General features: G+C 34.4%; 1 protein-coding gene across 1 annotated transcript in view; it reads left to right on the forward strand.

Annotated features, from left to right (window-relative positions):
- The window catches only part of LOC121383736 (glycerophosphocholine phosphodiesterase GPCPD1-like), a 44,146-nt gene extending 22,649 nt beyond the window's left edge, over positions 1-21,497 (forward strand). Inside the window, exons 6-17 of the mRNA XM_041513833.1 lie at positions 1,213-1,323; positions 1,787-1,955; positions 3,448-3,577; positions 7,050-7,104; positions 7,931-8,023; positions 8,878-8,952; positions 10,088-10,124; positions 10,875-10,993; positions 14,355-14,485; positions 14,808-14,943; positions 15,966-16,132; positions 17,228-21,497. Of these exons, the coding sequence (XP_041369767.1) occupies positions 1,213-1,323; positions 1,787-1,955; positions 3,448-3,577; positions 7,050-7,104; positions 7,931-8,023; positions 8,878-8,952; positions 10,088-10,124; positions 10,875-10,993; positions 14,355-14,485; positions 14,808-14,943; positions 15,966-16,132; positions 17,228-17,333 (1,329 nt within the window). The 3' untranslated portion in view covers positions 17,334-21,497. The remainder of the gene's footprint in view (positions 1-1,212; positions 1,324-1,786; positions 1,956-3,447; positions 3,578-7,049; positions 7,105-7,930; positions 8,024-8,877; positions 8,953-10,087; positions 10,125-10,874; positions 10,994-14,354; positions 14,486-14,807; positions 14,944-15,965; positions 16,133-17,227) is intronic.
- The last annotated feature ends 755 nt before the right edge of the window (positions 21,498-22,252 follow it).

The following is a 22,252-nucleotide window of genomic DNA, read 5'->3' on the forward strand; positions in this document are numbered from 1 at the left end:
TACTAAAGTCGCCTCCATTGGTAATATGACGTCATCACAATTAGCACAAATTAGTTTGACGTCACACATTTTAACTAAAGCGAATAAAAACGTTGTGCTCAGGTATACAGGTCTTGTTGGCTTGTAAACAAATGACCCATTGACAGCAACACAACATTACCTAGAAACCTTGCAAATTTGCATATTCCTTTAAATTTGCATACCATTATTAACCAGGTTAATACACTACATTATCACATGGCTTTATGACATGGATATCATGTTATAAGATAAATAGAGGATAATAAACAAGTTACCAGTTATTATCAAATTTATGTCTCGAGTAAAATAATTTTCACTTGTCACAAGCTTTAGCGAGTGACACATGTCACAAGCTATAGTGAGTGACACATGTCACAAGCTATAGTGAGTGACACATGTCACAAGCTGTAGTGAGTGACACATGTCACAAGCTATAGTGAGTGACACATGTCACAAGCTATAGTGAGTGACACATGTCACAAGCTATAGTGAGTGACACATGTCACAAGCTGTAGTGAGTGACAAGTGAAAATTATTATGACGAGGGACATAAATTTGATAAAAACTGGTACTTTTTTTTTTTAAATGCCTTTATTTTCGATATAACCTACATCGGCTACACGTCCATTTATATAGAAACTACGTAAACTACTTTACTGTTCTGGATATTGCTTTAACTTTGTATTTTATTCCCGTTTCACAGATCATTTTCAAAACCCAAAGTTCTATATATATATTCTGTAAAAAAAAAATCTATAATGAATTGCAATAAACAACCATTTTATTACAAGTTTAACACTGAAATCAGAAAGATGTAAATGCAAATGCTTTAAACTACGTGACGTCATTGTGTGTGCTTTGCCAAATCGTGATGACATATTTAGTACCGACAAGGTGATTGGTTCGTTGGTGTCAAATCGTCAAATAGCAGTGTATGTTAAACCAATGCATGAAAATTATTATTTATGAGTGCCTGCTGAGGTAATAAATGATTATATGTGCTACCCTGTTTGTGAAATATTACAGGTAAAGATGAATAAACTTTTGATTGATGTAAGCATGTAAATAAGTTAGGTAAGTAACCTTATTACCCTGTAGTCTGTTTGGTTTGAATACTAGCTCCAGATTTTATTTCTCTTTTTGTTTCAAGTTAGGTCAAGTAAATACTACCTTAATTTCTTTCCATTTTAGGTATTAAATGATCGTGAATATAATTCGGGTTCTCAGGATGCATATGGAACTGTGTTCAACAATGAAGACTACCTTGTTTTCAAAGTACAGTCATTTAACTGCCAGCATCTTGTGAGTTGATTTTTTAAAATACTTTTCTTAATATATCTATAACTTTTGAAAATAAACATGTCTTTTTTCTGTCCCCTACCCCCAAAATAAATAAAAGAAGAAAGAAAAGAAAGCTGTTTTGTAATACAACCTGCCATTGGGTCTCTTTCATAGTTACGTAGGTGTCAGAAAATGCCAGCGGCTTGGATAGGGGGAGCAGTGAAATTAAATTTTCAGCAGGGGTGAGTGGGCTATGCATAATCTTTGTAGTTGTAAGGACCAGTGCACCCATGCACTCTCTCTTAGAATGCCTATGAGGTGCTGTAAGTTAAAAAATATGTGTGGTGTATTTCTGTCTTATGGTCACTCAGAATAAGCCCAAACTAACCGAAAATACAGTGGATTTTGTTGTGTAGTGGTAACATAAAACTCAGGAAACAAGTCAATGTATATTTTTATATTTTAAAATTCTCTCTTCTTCCAGGGCTTTCAGTTGGAATTTTTCGTGCATGACCCCAAACTTCCTCCAGATGAGGCACCCAAGTACATTGGATTTACTCACATTCTACCTTTGGAGCAGCAGAGATCTTTAGGAGTCCGACTTCGACTTCCCATAATGGGTCTTCGACACAAACCAATTGGTGAAATTTATAGTAAGTAAACCTGTCTTGGACACATCCACCAGGGAATCTCGGAGAATGTGCCCAAGACAGTCGTGCTTGAACCTTCAGTGGATGTAAGCACAAGTCAAATGATTGATTGATTAAGTAAATAATATTTCAGTCATCAGCCATTATAATGACAATAAGCTGCTTCTGATTGATATAATTATTGTATAGATGTTAAGTTTTAAAACCTATTCTATTTACACTAATGCAAGGGTGCAGAAATGGAACATATTTCACTAGCCAGCCGGACCAGAACCAACTAAAATTTACTAGCCCGCAATAATTTCTACTAGTCCGCCAGTCTATAGAATAATATATTATTATTAATATTATAATATACAGTGTCTTCACTTCAAAGGATATATATAGATATTTTGACAAAGCATATTTAAGAAAACCTGGTAAGTGCTCAATATCATGTGGCAAACAAAATCAAAAAAGAGAGATCGTTAGTCAGACTGATAGTTGCTTTTTTTAACTTGTCCGTCGGAATTTTTACTCACATTTGGCGAGTGGGCGAGTACTTTCTGCACCCCTGCTAACGCCATCATTTGTACTGCTTTATTTTATAGCAGTTAACTTTTAAAACCCATTCTAGTCATACTAACACAATCATGTCAGTTGCTCAGAGTTAGCCGTTAATAAAAGTAGCAACTACTTTTTAAAATTTCTGTTTGAAAGATTCATTGTATTAATCTTCAGCTTTAGGCTACGATATAGCACATTGATAAGAGTGCTTACCAGAGGTGCATGGAATCAATCACCTTCACTGTGTCCATAGTTGTATTTTTTCCCCCATTCCAACCACTGCCCCATGACTAGCACATTAAATACTGTGGTATGTGTCGTCCTGTCTATGCAAAGGTGCAGCAGCAGATTTGTTCACTTATTCTTTAGACTCAAAATAACCATATGTGTTAACCACAAAATAGTTGCAGTTTGAACGTGGCAGGGCTCGAACTTAACAACAGCACCAATGCCAATTGCCGTCGTTGAGCTATAAATTGCCATAGGTAGAGAGCATTACCGATGGTACTTTTGTGCTGTCGGTAAAACTCCTCAACAATTGCAAAATATATACACCTGGTGTACATAATCTGTCAGTATTTAAAATTTTCACATTTGAAATATGTCTACATACAGCAAAATAACCTTTTAGTCATATTTATTTTCTGCAAATGTCACTTTTAAAAAAAAAAATCGGTGGGCTGTTTCACCCATGGCAATTCTTTTTAAAATTGTACTGGGAGATAAATTCTTAAGTTCGAGCCCCAAAGTGCTGAGGTTGGATTCTTCAAACACTGCTTTTCTATCATTTTATTTTGGACTAGCACTTCTGTACCTTAATGTAAAGATGTCATATGGATTGCTTTGCTTTTCAAGTCAAAGAACAAAACCATAAGCATTTGAACTCCCAATATTTACATTAGTGACTTTTTTAGTCTTCACCTTTAATGGGTGATTTTTTATTTTTCAGTTGATTATTTACTAATCAAACCTTTCACGACACACAAGTGTTACATGGATGTGTCCTACCAGGGCCACTGGGGCATGAAAGGGAAAACACTCGACATCGGACATCGTGGAATGGGAGTGTCACAAAAACAGTAAGTTTGTACATCATGGAATGGGGGTGTCACAAAAACAGTAAGTTTACACATAGTGGAATAGGGGTATCACAACAACAGTAAGTTTACACATCGTGGAATAGGGGTATCACAACAACAGTAAGTTTACACATAGTGGAATAGGGGTATCACAACAACAGTAAGTTTACACATAGTGGAATAGGGGTATCACAACAACAGTAAGTTTACACATAGTGGAATAGGGGTATCACAACAACAGTAAGTTTACACATCGTGGAATAGGGGTGTCACAAAAACAGTAAGTTTGCATGTTGGACATTGTGGAATAGGGATATCACAAAAACAGTAAGTTTACACATCGTGGAATGGGGGTGTCACAAAAACAGTAAGTTTGCACATTGGACATTGTGGAATGAGGGTGTCACAAAAACAGTAAGTTTGCACATTGGCATGGCTGTTAACTGTCCGTTGCGAGACGGATTTCTGTCATCGGAGAAATTGTGGAAATTATTTTTTCAGGCAGGTTTTTTTTTTTTTTTTTTTTTTTTTTTTTTTTTTTTTTTTTTTTTTTTTATAAATGAGAATCACTTCGGCTGTTTTCGGTTTCCGTAATGTCAACCCGATCGCTTTGGACGTTTTCTTTGCCCCACTGACCCATCCCAGGGTATAATCTACCATACATTTTGGGGCCCCATTCCCCTAACGTAAATTCCCAATCCAATATCAAACTTTTCCCCAATTAGACCCTTCGACCCAACAGTTTCCCAATAAAGATTCCCAAAGTTGCTCTTATCGTGGACACTTGAACTCATAAAAATGTTTACAAATTTAGCTAATTGTATATTTAAAAAAAAAAAACTGACATCGAAAAAGTTTCGTTTTGGTTTTCCGATCGATTACGAACACGTGACGAACAACTCTGACCTGGATATGCAAATTAGGTGTATCCTGTTTTGATACAGTCTGTTGTCTCATAGTTTTTAGTAATAATGCCTACATTGTCTGATATAATACATTTTTGGTAGAAGAATACAACTTTTTGTTTTAATCCATCCATTTGCGTTAACACATATTTGGGATCGTCCAATCCGCTATTTATTTAGTCCGAACGGATGTAAAAAGTAAAAGTATTCACTTAATGGGCATCCTGCACTACCATTTGCTGTGCTATTTTAAGCAGACGATCTTATTTTGTAAAAAGGTGTGTACATATGTTTCGTTGGGTTTTTTTCAGATATTTTATTATTATTATTATTATTATTTAAATCATGTTTGGTATGGTTTTTGTAATTTAAACCCCCCAAAAACCCGTTACCACAGTAGTTGTAAATTAAGTGAAAAAACCCTAATTTAAATATGCTACTCACTCCCTTTGAAGTAATGGCCGTACCCGATGTCACACCATGTGACGAACAGCACGTGCGAGTTTGAACACTGTTACAATGTAATAGTTCTGCTGGGAGATTATTAGATTGCGTATTATAGATATTGAAACTTAATTAAATTGATCCGGTGAAAAATTAACATTTACCGACCAGTGGTATGTTACTTCTTTATTATTTACGATTGAATAACGGGGTCATTCGAGAACTACGCAACGTGCACTAAGGAGAGTGGGAATTATGGAATGTGTGACAAAACGTAATTTAGGGGTGAGGGGAGTTATTGTGCAGTGTAATGTTAATTAATAAAGTAAAATGCAACCAGTCATTGCCGTTTTATTTTAAATATATGTGTTACTAAAGACCCCAAAGTAAAATATGACACGGTCACAAAATGTTACACGAGCGAGAGGGGTATTAAAACTGCAAGATTTTGCGTTACATATTGATAAATGGACACAAAGATCAGAGGACTATTCAATGTTAGCTTAATACAGTATCAGACATTGGCTTTTACCCCAATTTTTAATGACCATAATGAATTTGCAATAAGACTAGGGTGACCCGATGTAAATGTATTTGAATATTTGATGCGCCGTCCATTAGCTGGCGGTCAAGCCTAAATAAATAATATCAAGTAATAATGCAAACTTTAAAAAAATGCCCGTAGCTTATGAAAGAACACTCCAGCAAATGTCAGCCTAATAGGACTATTTTTATTAATATAGGTTCACTGCAGGACCCATCAAATTAATGTTTTTGTCCAGTAAAAAAAAATAACAGGGTTTGGGTTGGGAGAAATGTGGACTACAAGTGTTATATAAAACACTACCATTTTGAATGGTGATATAATCATGGCACTGACATCCGCCATCTAAACCCTGTACCTTGAAATTTCAATCACAATATTTTACTTTTGTTAACAGCCATGCATTGGACATTGGAATAGGAGTATCGCAAAAATAGTAAGTTCATGTATTATGCACACTTTTTTTCCACAAAAAATACAGGTTAAAAATAGGGGTGGGCATTATACATAATAGAAAAAAAAAAATCTTTAAAAAATGTCCAGTGATCACCCATAAAAAATTGTCGATTGGTAGTTTACGGTACTTTACAGGTAAAAATGTTAAAAATGTTAAAAATTGCTTTTCACTTGTGATGATTGTAATAAATGTAAAATAAATGTACAAAAGCATCCAAATTACCAAAACAGACAGTAAATATTTTTTATTTTCATGAGATTTAATTTGCCCATTTCCATCAAACGGAAATATATGACTATTATAAAATTAAAAATCTTGCTTATTCATGTTCGGCACGAGAACCAAACGTAATATTTTTGTTTTCATTTATTTATTAGTCATTTACAGTGTATGGGTATACAATTTTGTTTCTTGTTTCTTGAATATTTTCTTGAATTCTGCTTTCACTTTTAGATAATTTTGGTGACAAGGGGTAAATGGTACATCTTGCATTCACCGTTGATTTTGTGGTTTAAAAAAACGGTGTGCATTATATTGTGGTGCATGTTTTTTTTTCAGGAATAAACATTCAAAGTGTGTGTGTGCGCATTATACACCGGTGTGCATAATACATGGGGAAAATATAGTAGTTAAAATTTGACGTATCATGTTGTTTTGACATATTTTGTCAAATATAACTTAATTAATCAGGTGGGTTTCTCCACTGTCAAAAATATATATATATATATATATATTTTTGATACATGTTTTATTAAAATATTATTTTTTAATTTTTTTTTATCTTAATGAGTAAACCTCTATTTCTAGATAGAGGTTTATAAACACATTACTTCTGTCACAAAATTTTATTAATAGTTCTGTCTAACATTTAGAGTGAGTCCACTTGATCAGTCTGCTGTTTCAAGTTGATTGTTGTAAAGAGAGAAATTTTGATAAAACCCAGGGCTAGCAAATGCAAACTCTTTAAAACATATGACATCATTTATGACCGAACTCTAAAATAATAAAAGAAACTATCGGTCCTTGATGTTGATCACAGACAGGCATTGTGTTATTTTTTTTATTGGATGTACAGTGGTATTGGAAAGGGCTATTGAATGTCGTTTTGCTTCTTTTTTTTAGCATAGAACTGGTACATGAAAATACTCTGGCATCATTTTCTGCTGCAGCTATTCATGTAAGTATTAAAACTGAGTAACCCAGAAAGCCAGCCAAGTTACATAAAGCTTGACTATTTTCCTCTTTGAGGTACATTTCTTAATATATCGCCTTTCCTTCTGGGGCAAGACGTAACCCAGTGGTAAAGCACTCGCTTGATGCGTGGTTGGTCTAGGATCGATCCCCGTTGGTGGGCCCATTGGGCTATTTCTCGTTCCAGCCAGTGCACCATGACTGGTATATCAAAGGTTGTGGTATGTGTTATCCGGTCTGTGGGATGATGCATATAAAAGATCCTGTGCTGCTAATCGAAAAGAGTAGCCTATGAAGTGGCGACAGCAGGTTTCCTCTCTCAATATCTGTGTGGTCCTTAACCATGCCTGACCTATGATCTGCCATATAACCTTTCCTTTCCTTCTTTCACTATAATATTTTTTTAAAACCCGATGAACAAATAAACTTACAATTAGTTTCTTTGTCCATCATTTGTTACAGCCATAACTGATTATTCCTAGCCTCAGTTGTGTAGTGATTAATCCATCAGACTTAAGGCTGGTAGCTACTGGGATCATGTACCGCCTAAGGCAGTGGGGTGTTTTTCCAGTACTGGCTCCAACCCAGAGTGTGCACTGCTAGCTTCAATGGGGAGGTGTATGGCCACATGCACAGAGTTACACTCCCTTAATGGGTGCAATTACGGATACGTCTTTTTAGTGTGTGACTCTTTAAGACTCTGGGAATATCCTCTACATATTTTTAATTGTAAATATTATATACAGCTTGTTTTTAACTGGGCTGATTCAGGTTGAAAAAAATTAAAATAATTTAAATCTTATTCCTTTCAGGGTGCTGATATGGTGGAATTTGATGTTATGCTAACAAAAGACCATGAACCACTTGTGTTCCATGATTACACTGTTCACCTTTCGTACAAGAAGGTAAATAGGATAGGTCTTCATTAAATATATATATAATTAAGGTATATATATTTTTGCATATCGGTGAGATAGTCATTAATACCATTTCACTGAAGAGCATAATCTAGCTTATTCTGTCTTGTTTGAGAAATTCTGTAGTGACAAACCACTTGTTGTATAATCGAGATCAGTGAAGTCTTTTTCATAGTACAGTGAAACCTGGCAGTGACACCCACAGATCCATGTAAAACGTCTGTTTTTGGGGGATATCCTGTTTAGAGAGGTTCTGTTGCGTACTGATATTTCAAAAGAGACTGGGTTTACAGAGGGTCTGGTTTTCAGGGTTTCACTGTATATGGAATTCATTTAAAAATAGATTGTTTTCATGTTGTATTCTAGAATATAAGGCATTCACAATGTTCGTTCTAACGAGGGATCAATCGCCGTTGGTGGGTCCATAGGGCTATTTCTCGTCCCAGCCATTGCACCATAACTGGTATATTAAAGGCCATGGTATGTGCTATCCTGTCTGTGGGATGGGGCATATAAAAGATCCCTTGCTACTAATGGAAAAAATTTAGCAGGTTTCCTCTCTAAGACTATATGTCAGAATTACGAAATGTTTGATATCCAATAGCCGGTGATTAATAAATCAATGTGTTCTAGTGGTGTCGTTAAACAAAACAAACTTTAATTGTGAGACAAAGTTGATTTTTACTGTTTCAGTATATTCATGAAGTTAAATATTTGTTACTCTTTTCATCCAAATTCCTACGTTGTTTTAAATGTTGCTAGAATTTGTTAGCCGTATAAACATTGTTTGAATGAAGGTAGCTTAGTACTTGAATGATTGGTTAAATATGTTCTTACTTCAGGGCTTTGATGAAGAAGCACAGTTGTTTGAAATACCCATAAAGGATCTCACTCTTGCACAGTTACATTCTATGAAGGTAATTGTTGATGCCTTATAAGAGGCTTTGTTCACTTCAAAGTTATTAGTTCCCTATCTGTCCAACAAGAGGGTTCTACAGGTGTTACTTCTTTTTCATAATGCCTCAAAATAATAATTTCGACGACAGTCACTCTTCACACTCCCTTGTTTTGGCTTTATACACAATTAAAGGTCTACATTTATCAAAAATGTAATTCACTATTGTTTAGAATCTACGTATACCTTTTACCATATATATGAAGTATCAATAAAATAAATGTTACAAAATTTACCCGTTTTTAATATGTTCGCAATAAAAATTTGCGTTTTTCCCATCGCTTGCCAAAAAGCCTCTGAGCTCCAAGTCACGTGACCCTGTGATGCGCTAACCGCCATAACATGAAAGCACGATTTGCAGCCTTTCAGACATTTTACAAGGAAGTAGAACACGTGTATTTTTAAAACGCGAAAATGTTATTCTATTGAATTGTATGTGTGGGATATTATTTTGAAGATATCTTTCAAATGTGAAACATGGTGAACCATTGTTCGGTGTATGGATGTACAAAAGCTGTAGTTAAAGGCACAAGAAGTTTGCATATTTTTCCGAAAGACAAACCGACATTGTTTACATGGAAGCGGTTCTTAAACCAAACATGTGCGTATTGGAAAGGACCGCCAAGATGGGATACAATTTGCAGTGACCACTTCACACCTGGGGATTACGACAATTATCTAAGATGATCGATGAGAATGGCACCAAAACTTCTGTTAAAGAACTTGTCTGTTCCAAGCCTGTATTCCTCCGGTTCAGCCTATTTGCAGCCTGTAGCCTGAACGTCACCCGGAGACAAAACCAAAGCCTGAATGTTAATGCCGAGGTGTACATTGTTCATATTTGGTACAAAGATACACCTCAACACGATGCATTTATATATGTTAAAAAAAAAAAAAAATGTAGGAAAAATATTTTTTACAAAAAATCGCATTAACATTCGGTAAGCCTATCTGTTTTTGTCTTTGGGCGATGTTCGGGATTTCGTTATGTACAGCCCGAACATGAAAATGTGAATTTTTTTCTAAAAAATATTTTTGTTAATTAGTTGCTTTATTGGATGTATAGTGATAATTGTTTCCTTTTTTTTTCTTTGTAGTTATCTCAGCCTTGCTGTGTTGCCGGATCGCAGATTGGTAATATTTTTATATTTGTGATTGTATTTCATTACGCTTTATACATGCTGTGTTTGGCACACATCTCAGCAATCTGGGTGGGACATGCCGCTGGAAATTGTGAGATTGGCAGTTTCATTTGCCAGCACTTATGCAAATCTAGTTCTGCATAACGCCCCATTTTTTGTTTGCAAGTTATATTTCGGACATCATATACTTGGTTGCAAGTTGTAACACAGAGCTCTAACTTAACTGCGACATCGAGGGTAATATGAATTGCCATAGCCTATGAGCTTTACCAATGGCAATGTTTTGCTGCTGTTTTGCCATTAATTCAAGAGAAAAAGTTTTGTTTTTTATTTTGTTTATTTCTTGTAAAAGTTATTGGTTTAAAATTGCTGTAGGCAGGGTCAAAATTGCCATTGTTAAACATTTTGTCCATGGTAAAAACCTTTTCAAATTGTTGTAGGAATTGTTATGTTTGACCCTTGTTGAGGATTTACACCTGCGTGGGGTTGTGCACTCAGTTTTGTTTGGAGCCCGATTTTTACACCCACTCATGAAATAATTTGCTTCTAAAAAATTGCTGATATGGTAAAATGCAATTATTTTCCTCGTTGATTTGGTTTCTCATGGTAATCTTTGAAGTTTCTCCTATCATCATTTGAACACTTTGGGCGTGGAACTGATTTTGAATTTGAGTTTAATCGCTCTTTAAAATGTAACTATATGAAGTGATGAAATGTTAACTTGTGGATCTATGTATTTTAGATCTGTCAAAAGAAAACGACGAGCAAAAAAAGCCATTTCCCACACTGAAGCAGGTTTTGTTGGAGGCTGACAAACGGCTGGCCTTTTTCATGGAAGTAAAACATCCACTTACGGTCGAGGTAAGTAACTTTGAATAATAAATTGCGTGTTCGTACACAAAAATAATATGTAACTTTAAATTTTAGTTTTCTAATGTCATTGGTTGAATTATGTGTCAAATAGAGGTATGTAAAATCAGGCCTCTGAACATATAAAATTTTGCAGAACCCATTTTGTTTTTGCTTAATCTTTAGACTACTGGATTAATTTTTAACAAAAACCACGTTGAGTGGGTACAAGTTAATAATTTTTACTCACATATATTCACTTAAATGTTTTATAAATACATGAAATAAAGTTCATATATGAATTGGTAAGTATTATTTTCGTGTCTTTTTGTAATTTTTATTATTTTAGATCGGCTAATGGTGATTAAAATTTTTCAAAAAATCGAAAAAGTTGCGTTTACTTACGGGCATTTGTGGCCAGCTGTCCAGTATTTATGTCCATTATTCCTGATAACAGTGGTTTTCTGACCAGAATTTCTTTTAAAACCCGAACTACGATTCATATTACAATATTTTGTAATTTTCGTTGTTGGTAAATTAATCAAATTTATTATCAAATTAGCTGTCACAATCAGCTATCGATCCCTGAAAATGACCGCGACGTGCCGCCATTGTTGTCAAGCGAAAATACTTGCCAAAAACCACTTTTTGAACTCAAAATTTCAAGGTATTTTCAACTGAAAAAATCAAAACAAGAGCCACCATTTTGAAAAAATATCTTTTTTCTTTAATTATATTTCTGTTTCCGGTGAGTGTCGTGTGCAAAACGGCGGGAAATATGAATTGGGGAATGCAATGTATACAGTGTACAGTATATCGACTGACGTGACGTCGGGTGAGATATCTCGCCTGCAGTACTCAGAAGGTTAAAGGCACTCAGTCACTGATTTAGAAGGCCTTATTTCTCTAAATATGAATTATAAATGGAAACTACATTCATTTGGAATACCAAACCTCGTTATTGTATCATCCAAAACATTTTAATTGAACCATGATCCAGGAAATTCCATGACATGCTTCATTTTTAAAATTTGGAACTCTTTTTGTGAAAAGTCATAAAACATACGGCAAAACCAACTCGTAGCACACTTGATGAGACTATATATACGTATAATATGTTCTTGAATTTTATATAAACGACCGCCATGTATAGAGACTTGGCAAATGAGTGCTGACTATATACATGGCAAATAATTAAAAATATATTATTTCATGACAAAATAAAGGTGAATATGCTGAAATAAAATAATAAACAGTCGGAACATGCACTCACAATTGTTTTTAATTATTATGATTAAAAAAACTTTTTTAAAATTCTGTCTTTTTGGGAGGGGTTTTACGGAGCTACCGTACACGGTACTACTGCAGGTGTGTGTCTAATGTTAAGTCGGCCTGTTTCAGGCAATTTTTTCATTTTTAAAATGTGAAAATCTAGAAGTTTTGAAGTTACGACAGTATTGTTTTCACTGTTGTAATCTACTTCTTGAGTGTAATAAATTTTTGAAACTTTTCAGATAGATTTTGTAAATGACAGTTATACATATTTCCGCAGTTTGTATTTTTAAATCTATTAAGGTGACATAACTAAAATTTGTATGTTATAATTAATCATTTACTGCTTTAATAACATGTAAAATATGAACCAAGTGCAATGTTTGTTAATATGGCATTTAATGAAACAGCCAAACTTAAATACATTCTGCACATGTGGCTTCAGTCGTATGGCCTAAGACTGTTGAACAATGGGCAATAATAAGAGGTCGGCCATCAAGAACTGTACTGTGGTTGTTCTTAAAGGAATGGTGAGGTCTGGTTTAAAAACAAAAGAAGATTATTGTCGTTTGTAAATGAAGTTCTAGCCCGATTTGGCCGATATATGATAGTTGGTTAGGTGATAGTATGTACGTGTATGTGGGTTAGGGTGGGTAATTATTGCTATAATAAATAACTATGTCTGAGTAATAGGTGACAGTATGTATGTTGGGGGGGGGGGGGGGGGAGGTATTGCTGTAATTAAATAGCACATAACTATGAGTAATAAGTGTGGTGGTGTGTGTGTGGTAATTATTGTAGTAATGAATTAATATATAAATATGTTTGAGTAATGTACAGCTATTATAGCTTGGGAATCCGTCATTGCTCTTTGTGGTTATATTTATTATTATTATTATTATTATTATATAATTTGAAATATGACTACATACAGCAAAATAACCTTTTAGACCTTTTATTTGCGGTAAAATTCACTTTTTAAAATATTTATGTAAGTAGCCTCAAAATTGCAATCGATGAAAAATTAATAAGTTCAAGCCCTGTTGTTAGTTTATGTACTGTCCGTAGTTAGTTTCTCTTTCGGATAATCTAACTCAGCAGTACATTATTCGGGGGATGCCTGTCCCGTGACTCAAAAATAATATGTCACACATGGATCATCGACATAATTCAGTTATTTTTAATAAAATATCAATAATAAGTGGAATATGGTGGTTATGTATTATTTTCAATAAAGTACTTTTAGGTACAAATCAAATGTATATATTTTCAGATAATACTTTGTTTGGTCATTAATTAGGTCAACCATTCGTGACTGAGTGCCTTTAACCAGTGAAGACCATGTAAATGATTTCCTAAATATAATGCGCAAACAAAAAATATGTTATGCAAAAGTAGACATGGGCAAGGGACCTGTAAACGAAACAGTTGTTTTTGAAATTTTTAGAGGCTTCAAAATTTAAAATAGGTGACCTAATTGTATGTCTGACACAGAGGGAAATTCTGTGACTATCTTTGACTTGCCCAAGCAGGTACTGTGCCATATAAACTCTGCTTGCTGCTGCATATTCACTGCTTAGCCCTTGACATTGGCTAAACAGGGATCGAATTTTTTTTTTTTTTAAGAAACACTTCCTTCAGAGAATGTATACTGTACCATAACAATTGCACAACAAAATAACTATAAGCGTGTACAATGCTGCTCGCCTAAGCAGTTACCTGGTTATAGCATATGAGTCCATTAAGCAAAGATGGAATAGCCACGTGAATTTCACTATTCTGTGTTTTATTGCAACTTTTATTACGGAATACTGGAAGATTTTATTTACTATTCCGTTTTCAAACTGAGTATTTTTGTAATAGTGTATATTTCGGCCCCTGCTAAATCATAAGAATAAAAAATGTTTTGGAATTCATTGATATAATGTATAACTACATTATTTGGTGTGGTTTACAGCCAGCAGCAAGGCAAAAATAATAAACCACTGAAGATATAATACAATTATTTTGGTATGTATTTGATCAGTGTTTGGAAGATCAGATGCATATTTGCCTATTTCCAAGATTCACAACATGTACATACATCTTTACTTTTTTTCAGAGTGGAAAGGTTGAGTTGGATCAGTATTTTGACCACAACCTCCACATTGACAAGATTTTAGAGGTTGTCTTCAATTATGCAGGGTCAAGGAAAATAGTCTTTGCCAGCTTTGATGCTGATGCTTGCATCATGTAAGTTATAAAATATTTTTTTTAGATTAAGTAATGGATAGTCGAAAATCTAAATTAAGTTTTTATGTTTAAATATGTTTTTTCACAAACTAAGTCACAGATCAGTGAAATTTAATTCATAGTTGCATTGTAAAATGTTTAAAATAAACTGAAGCTGTATTAAAAATAAATGTTGCATCAGAATGTCCTTGATTTATGTCTATTTACTGTTTTTTTAACACCATACATTTTATGGTAGGCAAGAATAATATATAATATATTCTGCAGTATTGTTGTTTCCTTTGTTCTTTGCATTTTCTTAACTATATATACCTTCTAACAGACTTCAGCAGAAGCAGAACCGTTATCCAGTTATGTTTTTGACCTGTGGACAGACTGTGCGCTGGGAACCATACAAAGATTTCCGTTGTAGAAACTTTCCAGTTGCAATCAGCTTTGCCCTGTCAGAAGGACTTATGGTTAGTCTGTACATATCAAAATTAAGAGGTGTTGGGAAAGAGTCATTGAATTACCAGTTGTAGAATAAGTGATCAGAGCAAAATTCATGTACTGTGAAACATCTTAAAACTGGACCCTCTGTAAACCAGAATTCCATCAAAACCAGACATTTTTAAATATCAGTATAGAAGGGAACCTCTCTAAACTGGATACCTCTTAAAACCAAACTTCTTACATTGTCCTGGGGGTGTCCAGTTGTGAGAAGTTTCACTGTAATATATTAAAACCTGTGTTAAGCAGCCATCAAAGGGAGTTTCAAAAAGTGGCCTTTTAAGACAGGTGGCTTCATAATATGGGCAAATGTAGACTATTTTAGACTGTTAGATGATTTGTGGCCTCTTAAAACAGGTGGCTACTTTAACACAGGTGTTCGCTGGAGCAGGTTTGACTATATTGTTATCTGGTTAAAATTGAAATATGGTTGCACAAAAATATTGCAATCATTAAATTGTGTGAACTAAACAACATATGATACTACATTCCTCTTTTGCAAATTAAAATCACACCTTTTTTTTTTTTTAAAGGAGAAAAATATTTTTTTTTTTAAAGTTACCATAACATCTTGTTTTTACATATCTGAGAAAATATTTATGCATTTTATGGATGTTAAGTAACATATTGCTGGTTGTTTGGAATTTATTTTGCATAGTATCGTCTTTTCAAAAAATGTCAAGTTACTACATTTATTCTTGAGACTATGTTGGCAATTAATCAATTAGGTCCTTTCAGAATTGAGCAATTGATTCAAACTTATCTATAGTCTGTCCCATCCTCCTACAAAAATATTTTTTGTAAACAATTTCAGTTTTGTTTGATGCAAGAAGAAAAGTAAAAGTGTTTTGGAAATGACAAAAAAAATACTATTTTTGTGTCCAATTTAGAAAACAGTTGGCTCAGAAATAAATAACTTGTAGTCAATTCCATAGCATGAAAAAAGGCGTTTCCTGTGGGATGGACTATAACATTGTTTGATTTATTTTAGGGCGTGGGTTTGAACCTGGAAATTGTTCTTCAAGACAAAGACATGTCGGTGATGAAGAAGGCTCATGAAACCGGACTGGTGACCTTTGTGTGGGGAGAGGAGGCCAACAACAAGGAAATGATCAAGCAGCTCCGGCGACACGGTGCAGACGGCATCATATACGACAGGTTTGATTTTATCTACTCCCTCCCCCCCCGCCTCCTCCCATATAGGACAGGTTTGATTTAACTACTTCCAATACCTGCCCGCCCCCTACTCCATCCCCTCTCTCCTGTGTAGATAGTGTAACCCCTGCCATGGAGATTGCCGTGGAATTTTTCATTCTCCAGGGCACTATTTTTGCTCTGGACTATATTGGACATAGCCCAGTGGTAAAGTGTTCACTTGATGCACGGTCGGTCTAGGATCTATCCCTGTCGGTGGGCCCATTGGGCTATTTCTCGTTCCAGCCAGTGCTCCACAACTGGTGTAACAAAGGCTGTGGTATGTACTATCCTGTCTGTGGGATGGTGCATATAAAAGATCCTTTGCTGCTTATCGAAAAGAGTAGCCCATGAAGTGGCGACAGTGGGTTTCCTCTCTCAATATCTATGTGGTCCTTAACCATATGTTCGACGCCATATAACCGTAAATAAAATGTGTTGAGTGCGTCGTTAAATAAAACATTTCCTTCCTTCCTTCATATTTTTTTTTTTTTTTTGACGGCATGTTTTTTTGCTGTGGACATTTTCCTAATTGCAGGGGTTGTAGTGGATGCAAATTGTGGTCAAATGGTATTATAAGGTCAAAATAATTGCAATAGATTTAATTTTGTTACAGACATGTTTGACCTTCTGCATTTGACACTCTAACCCCCATCTTCACTCTAGTATATACAATAGGTTTGACTTTTGTACTTTATACCCTTACCCAGCTCATTCGCTCATCATCCTCTCGAGTACTCTCAGCCTGTTTCTATATATACGACAGATTTTATATGCTGATTTAAGATCCGTCCCCATTTTACCCCTCACTATATGAGTTTTTGATATTCACAATAAAACATTTTCAACATACAAACAGCCAAGCCAAAGAAAAAAATCAGAAATAAAATCCATTACTAACATGATGCTTTATTTAATCAAATATATATCTTAAATGTATTGTTTGCATGTAAGACTTAATAATTTAGCGACTAAAGATAAAAGTTTATTGCTGTCACTTGATGTTATTTATTTCAGTTTTTTAAGTATTTGTGATTTACACTGAAACTATATTTTCAGAATTGATTTCCACAGACCTCGTGATAATGTTCAGTTTGAGTTGGAAGACACCACCAACAAGACATTGATGAAGGAGTTTAAAGATGTGGGTCAGATCTCGAAGTAGTTCTGTCGAGTTCAAACATCTATTTTGGGCTTGGCTGTAATGAGTAGTGATACACAAATATATTTGTTTGATGTCGCAAAATATTTGTTAGCCTTCATAATAAGGGTTTGAAATATTAACTATTGTTGAAAAACAGATTATTTTATCTCTATGCATTGATTAGGCCTTTAAAAAGATTGTTTCTGGGAACCCAACTATACATAGGAAAAAAGAACAAAGTTAAACCTTTTTTATTTAATGTGTTTTTAATTTGGCTTTTATTGACATGTAGGTGAAAAGAATACATACATAACATTTTGTCTGTACCCATAGGGTGAATGTAGTACAATAAAAAGGGAAATTAAAAAAAAGAGAAGACTACCTGGGTGTTTTTGGCACGTTCCTTGAAACACTTTTTTTTTTCAGTTGCTTTTTGTAGTTGGTGCAAAACTTGTGTGAGAAACATTTGCTCATTTGGATATTTAGTATATATATATATATTTATATTTTATATATATATAGATATATATATATATATATATATATATATGCAGATATCACTTTGTTACATGCAATATTTATACCAGTAGTTCAATTATTTAAACATGTTGTCATAATAACTGTTTTATGCAGGAGATCAAATCTTGTGTTGTACTAGATATAAGCCAGTAGAATTAACTTTTGTTGAGAATTGCATGTGTTGCACATATTTGTTGCATTATTTTCTCAGTTTGAATATATGTGTATGATGTACCTATAACAATTTTATTATCATAGAAAAACAAAGAAGTCTTTTCCATCAGTAAAATATGTTTTAAAACAACAATTGAACCACATGGACCAACATTTTATTTTAATCATCTATTTATTCATTTTTACTTAAGAAAATACCTGCACAGTTTTAGTAAATTGGTTTGAAATTTGAGTTAAATTCATTCCAGAGATGTTAGAATGAAATAGTAATTTTGGATAACAATTTTGTTTTTGTGCCCGGTGATATGTGTTCTGGTATTATTTTGGGAATCCCACGTTTCTGGTTGTAAGCACTGCTGAAAATACTGCAAAATTGAAGTTCATAGAAAAATGTATATCGGTTTTTCTTTTAAGTCATGTGATACCAGTTTTACCAGTCCATGCACTAATAAGAAAAGATTGTGAACAGATTGGAATTACGATTTCCTAATTTGCAGTGTTCGACAAATGTTTGATAAAATCACTAGCCATCACAGAGGCTTTGGCTAGTGCCCTATGTAGTATACTGTATAATACTTTATTTTCACGTGGAATTTATTTTCGCGTTTTTCGCGTGTGAATGAAATTCGCGAAAATATATTCTACGTGAAAATAAAGGCCGACTAAAAAAACATAGTCTCGTTCAACTATAACTCATTAGTTTCTAATTATCGAGGCTAATAGTAACAATGCAATGTCCCTCCTGTCATGGAAAAAAACAACACAAAACACAAAATCTGCTTAAAACTTTAAATCAAGAACACGATGCAAAGTACATACATGATAATAAAACAATACTAACATTAAAAAGCTTTATGCCGTTTTCCTTCGCAAGTGCTAGCGATCAGTTCATCAGATAGTGACTACACGTGTTGAACAACGGAAGTTACACATGTTAAAATGTGGAATTGAAAAAATCCGGACTAGGCTTATCACAGATATTATTGATAGATGTTCAGATTCAAAATGTTATTTTTATTTGTCACAAAGGCCTGCAAGTCTGAAGCCTGTTCATATTAAATCCGTTTTTCCTTTCATAGTTTCTGCCTGTTCGGTGGCATTATTGGCAGCTTCAAAAGATATCGCTTGTTCTGCAGACAAACATTCTTTAGGATTTGGTAAACCCGATAATTTTGGTTTCTGAACTGTATTCAGTCACTTGAACAACGACATTTTAGAACTTTACCAATGCAGATACATTTTCGAAATGAATGTAAGCGCTACATTCATAATGCACGTCGCGACTTTACACTAAAGATTTTGCCTGTTAGCCAATCACAAATCGTTTTTAATTAGTATTTTGACGGCAATTTATTACTAGTATTGTTACCAATCAATCGTTTCGTTTTGTTTTCGGTTTCGGTTTTTACAACAATTATGAGGATTATGGAAAAACTACGGTCAGCACCTTCTCTTAAGTTTATAAGCTTGTAAATAATAAAAGTCTTGATTGGTTCAAGTAGGAAAACTGTTGTTTTATGGTTTTACTCATTACAGCAGATCTCTACTGTGTACAGTAGGCCTACTCGTGTGTGCATATTATGGGGTTTGTTCTACAGATTAGCCTCACAACCGGTGAACCGGCAAAACTAAGTTCCGTTTTCAAATCAAAATTATTCATATCAGTACTACTACTTCTATTTTTTTTCTTTTTCTTTTCTGTTTTTTTTTTTTTAGGGGTTGGGGGATTCGCGAAAATAAATGTTCGCGAAAATAAAGTATTATACAGTAGTAATACAGTTGTTAATTTCCACTAACCCAGACCAAAAATTAACTAACTAGGACCAAGGGCTAGTGGATTTGTCAAACTCTGCAATTTAATGTTAAGTTATTTGGCAAATTAGTGAATGATGCCTTACACTCTGTTAGTATTGTTCTCGGTTGAAGTCGCTTTTTTAGCACTGGTTACAGAACGACTATAGGTTTCATCTTAATAAGAAAACAAATGCAGGTTTATTCAACATTTCATTTCTTAAAATCATAAACATATATAAAAGAACAAATGGTGTAAGTTTTAGAGAAGACATATAGCCTAACAAAAGTGAAAAGAACTCTTTAATTTCAGCATCACCATACCACACTTTCACTTGTACAGTTCTTTTTTCGATAGGTGTGGGGTGTACTCCATTGTGGCCATATATTTCAGCACTATTCTCAGTTAGCTGCTAAAAGAGATACTCCACCACGACAGACATCCACGTAATACAACATTGAGGGGAGTGATTAATTGCTACCCTAACTTTGAGCCATTTAAGATGCCATCATATTGAGCATTGATATTTAATGCTTTTGTAGTTTGTACTGTTGTTTTTTAAATTTACATGCCAAGGGGAGCTATAAATGACTGTACTTGAACTAGTCGTAGAGAAGTGATGAGGAGTCAGAGTGATAGCTCCCCTTAAATGGCAAATTCTGTCACTGAGGTTATAACATAAATCACGAACAAGTGATGAAAACAATAAATTAATCATAGTATAGGGATGTCAGCATAAACGATAATGACATATAGCCAATCGTAAACTAACCATAAAATTCTCACTTATTTTTCCATCCTGCATTTATTTTCTTCTAATAGCTTACATGTTTTTATAAATGTCCACCAGCTGACCAGTTGCAGAAATTATTGGTTGAGTTGTTGCAGATTGGTACTTTCTGAAGTGAGTCCAGATGTTATAAATGTCTCCAATCTCTATGCATTTACAGTATGTACTCGTTTATTATTTCTTTTCAATATGACATGTGTGTGTTTACAGGTGTTCAAAAATATGATGACAAATTGTAATATTTATCTCCCCATTTTTTTGTACATAGATCATATTCATTTCAACAAGTACCTATGCATTGCTTCAATAATCAACAGGCTACAATTTGTAGCTCAACTGATTTTGTTTTGATATTTTGATCTTGTGGTACAATGTATTGAGAATAAATATATTTTAAATATTTACTGATCAATGTTGGACATCTTAAATGATGTGTTTAATAGGGTAAACCTGTATTCACAAATGGCTGGCTATTTATTCTGGACCTACCAGTGTTTCTGCCAGAAAGACATTTTTGGGTATGGCGCTATGGAATTGAGTGCAACCACAGTCGACGGGGTATGAGGGGCTCTCCCAGAAAGAAAATGGGTTACTTTAGGGTTAGGGTTAAGAAAATCATACAGTAATTAATTTTGTCAAATGGTTAACTTAAAAGAGAAACATTTACAAAAACATTTGGGTATGGCACCATACCCGTTTTACCCTCTGGCAGAAACCCTGGTTACCACTGAGGGCTTTTCCAGCAGTGATCACATTGAGGTGGGGGATCGTGGATAACAGGTGTTTGTTTATTTTTTTCTTCCCTATTTCTTTCCCTCCATCCCTCCGACTATTCTTCTGCTGCATGCCAAAGTCATGTCTATATATCCTGACCATGTATAAAATAAAACACTATTCAAGGCAAAAAAACCAAAAACCCCCATGACACAACCAGCCTAGTAATTAGCATCTATTATATTTTGCCACCTCGGTGGATCCATTCAACTGATTGGTCAAAGGCCATGGTATGTGCTTTCCTGTCTATGGGAAAGTGCATATAAAAGATCACTTACTGCATTAGGAAAAATGTAGCAGGTTACTGTGTGTCAGAATTACCAAATGTTTAACATTCAATAGCCGATGATTAATTAATCAATGTTCTCCAGTTGTATTATTAAACAAAACAAGCTATTATGTTTTAATAAAGATAGTGGGGGGGGGGGGGGGGGGGATGTAGCCCATTGATAAAACTCGCCTGATGCAGAGTCTGGGATCGATCCGTCGGTGGGCCCATTGGGCTATTTCTCGTTGCAGCCAGTGCACCACAACTGGTATATTAAAGGCCATGGTATGTGCTATCCTGTCTGTGGAATGGTGCATATAAAAGATCCCTAGCTACTAGTGAAACAATGTAGAGGGTTTCCTCTCTAAGACTGTCAAAATTACCAAATGTGACATCCATTAGCTGATGATGAATGAGTCAGTATACTGTAGTGGTGTCGTTAAACAAAACAAACAAATTTTAATAAAGATAGAGTTACTTCCTCTAGCCTGATGTGATCCTGTTGGAATAGTTAAACTTAATTGTATACTTGTGTATATTTCTAATGATTCTGCTATGTTAGCAGATTATGATATCTCTACTCTAGCTGAGCTTTGAATTTGGGTTTTATATTGCCTTTTTGG

This window comes from Gigantopelta aegis, chromosome 10, assembly GCF_016097555.1.
Source record: "Gigantopelta aegis isolate Gae_Host chromosome 10, Gae_host_genome, whole genome shotgun sequence".
Taxonomy (NCBI): domain Eukaryota; kingdom Metazoa; phylum Mollusca; class Gastropoda; order Neomphalida; family Peltospiridae; genus Gigantopelta; species Gigantopelta aegis.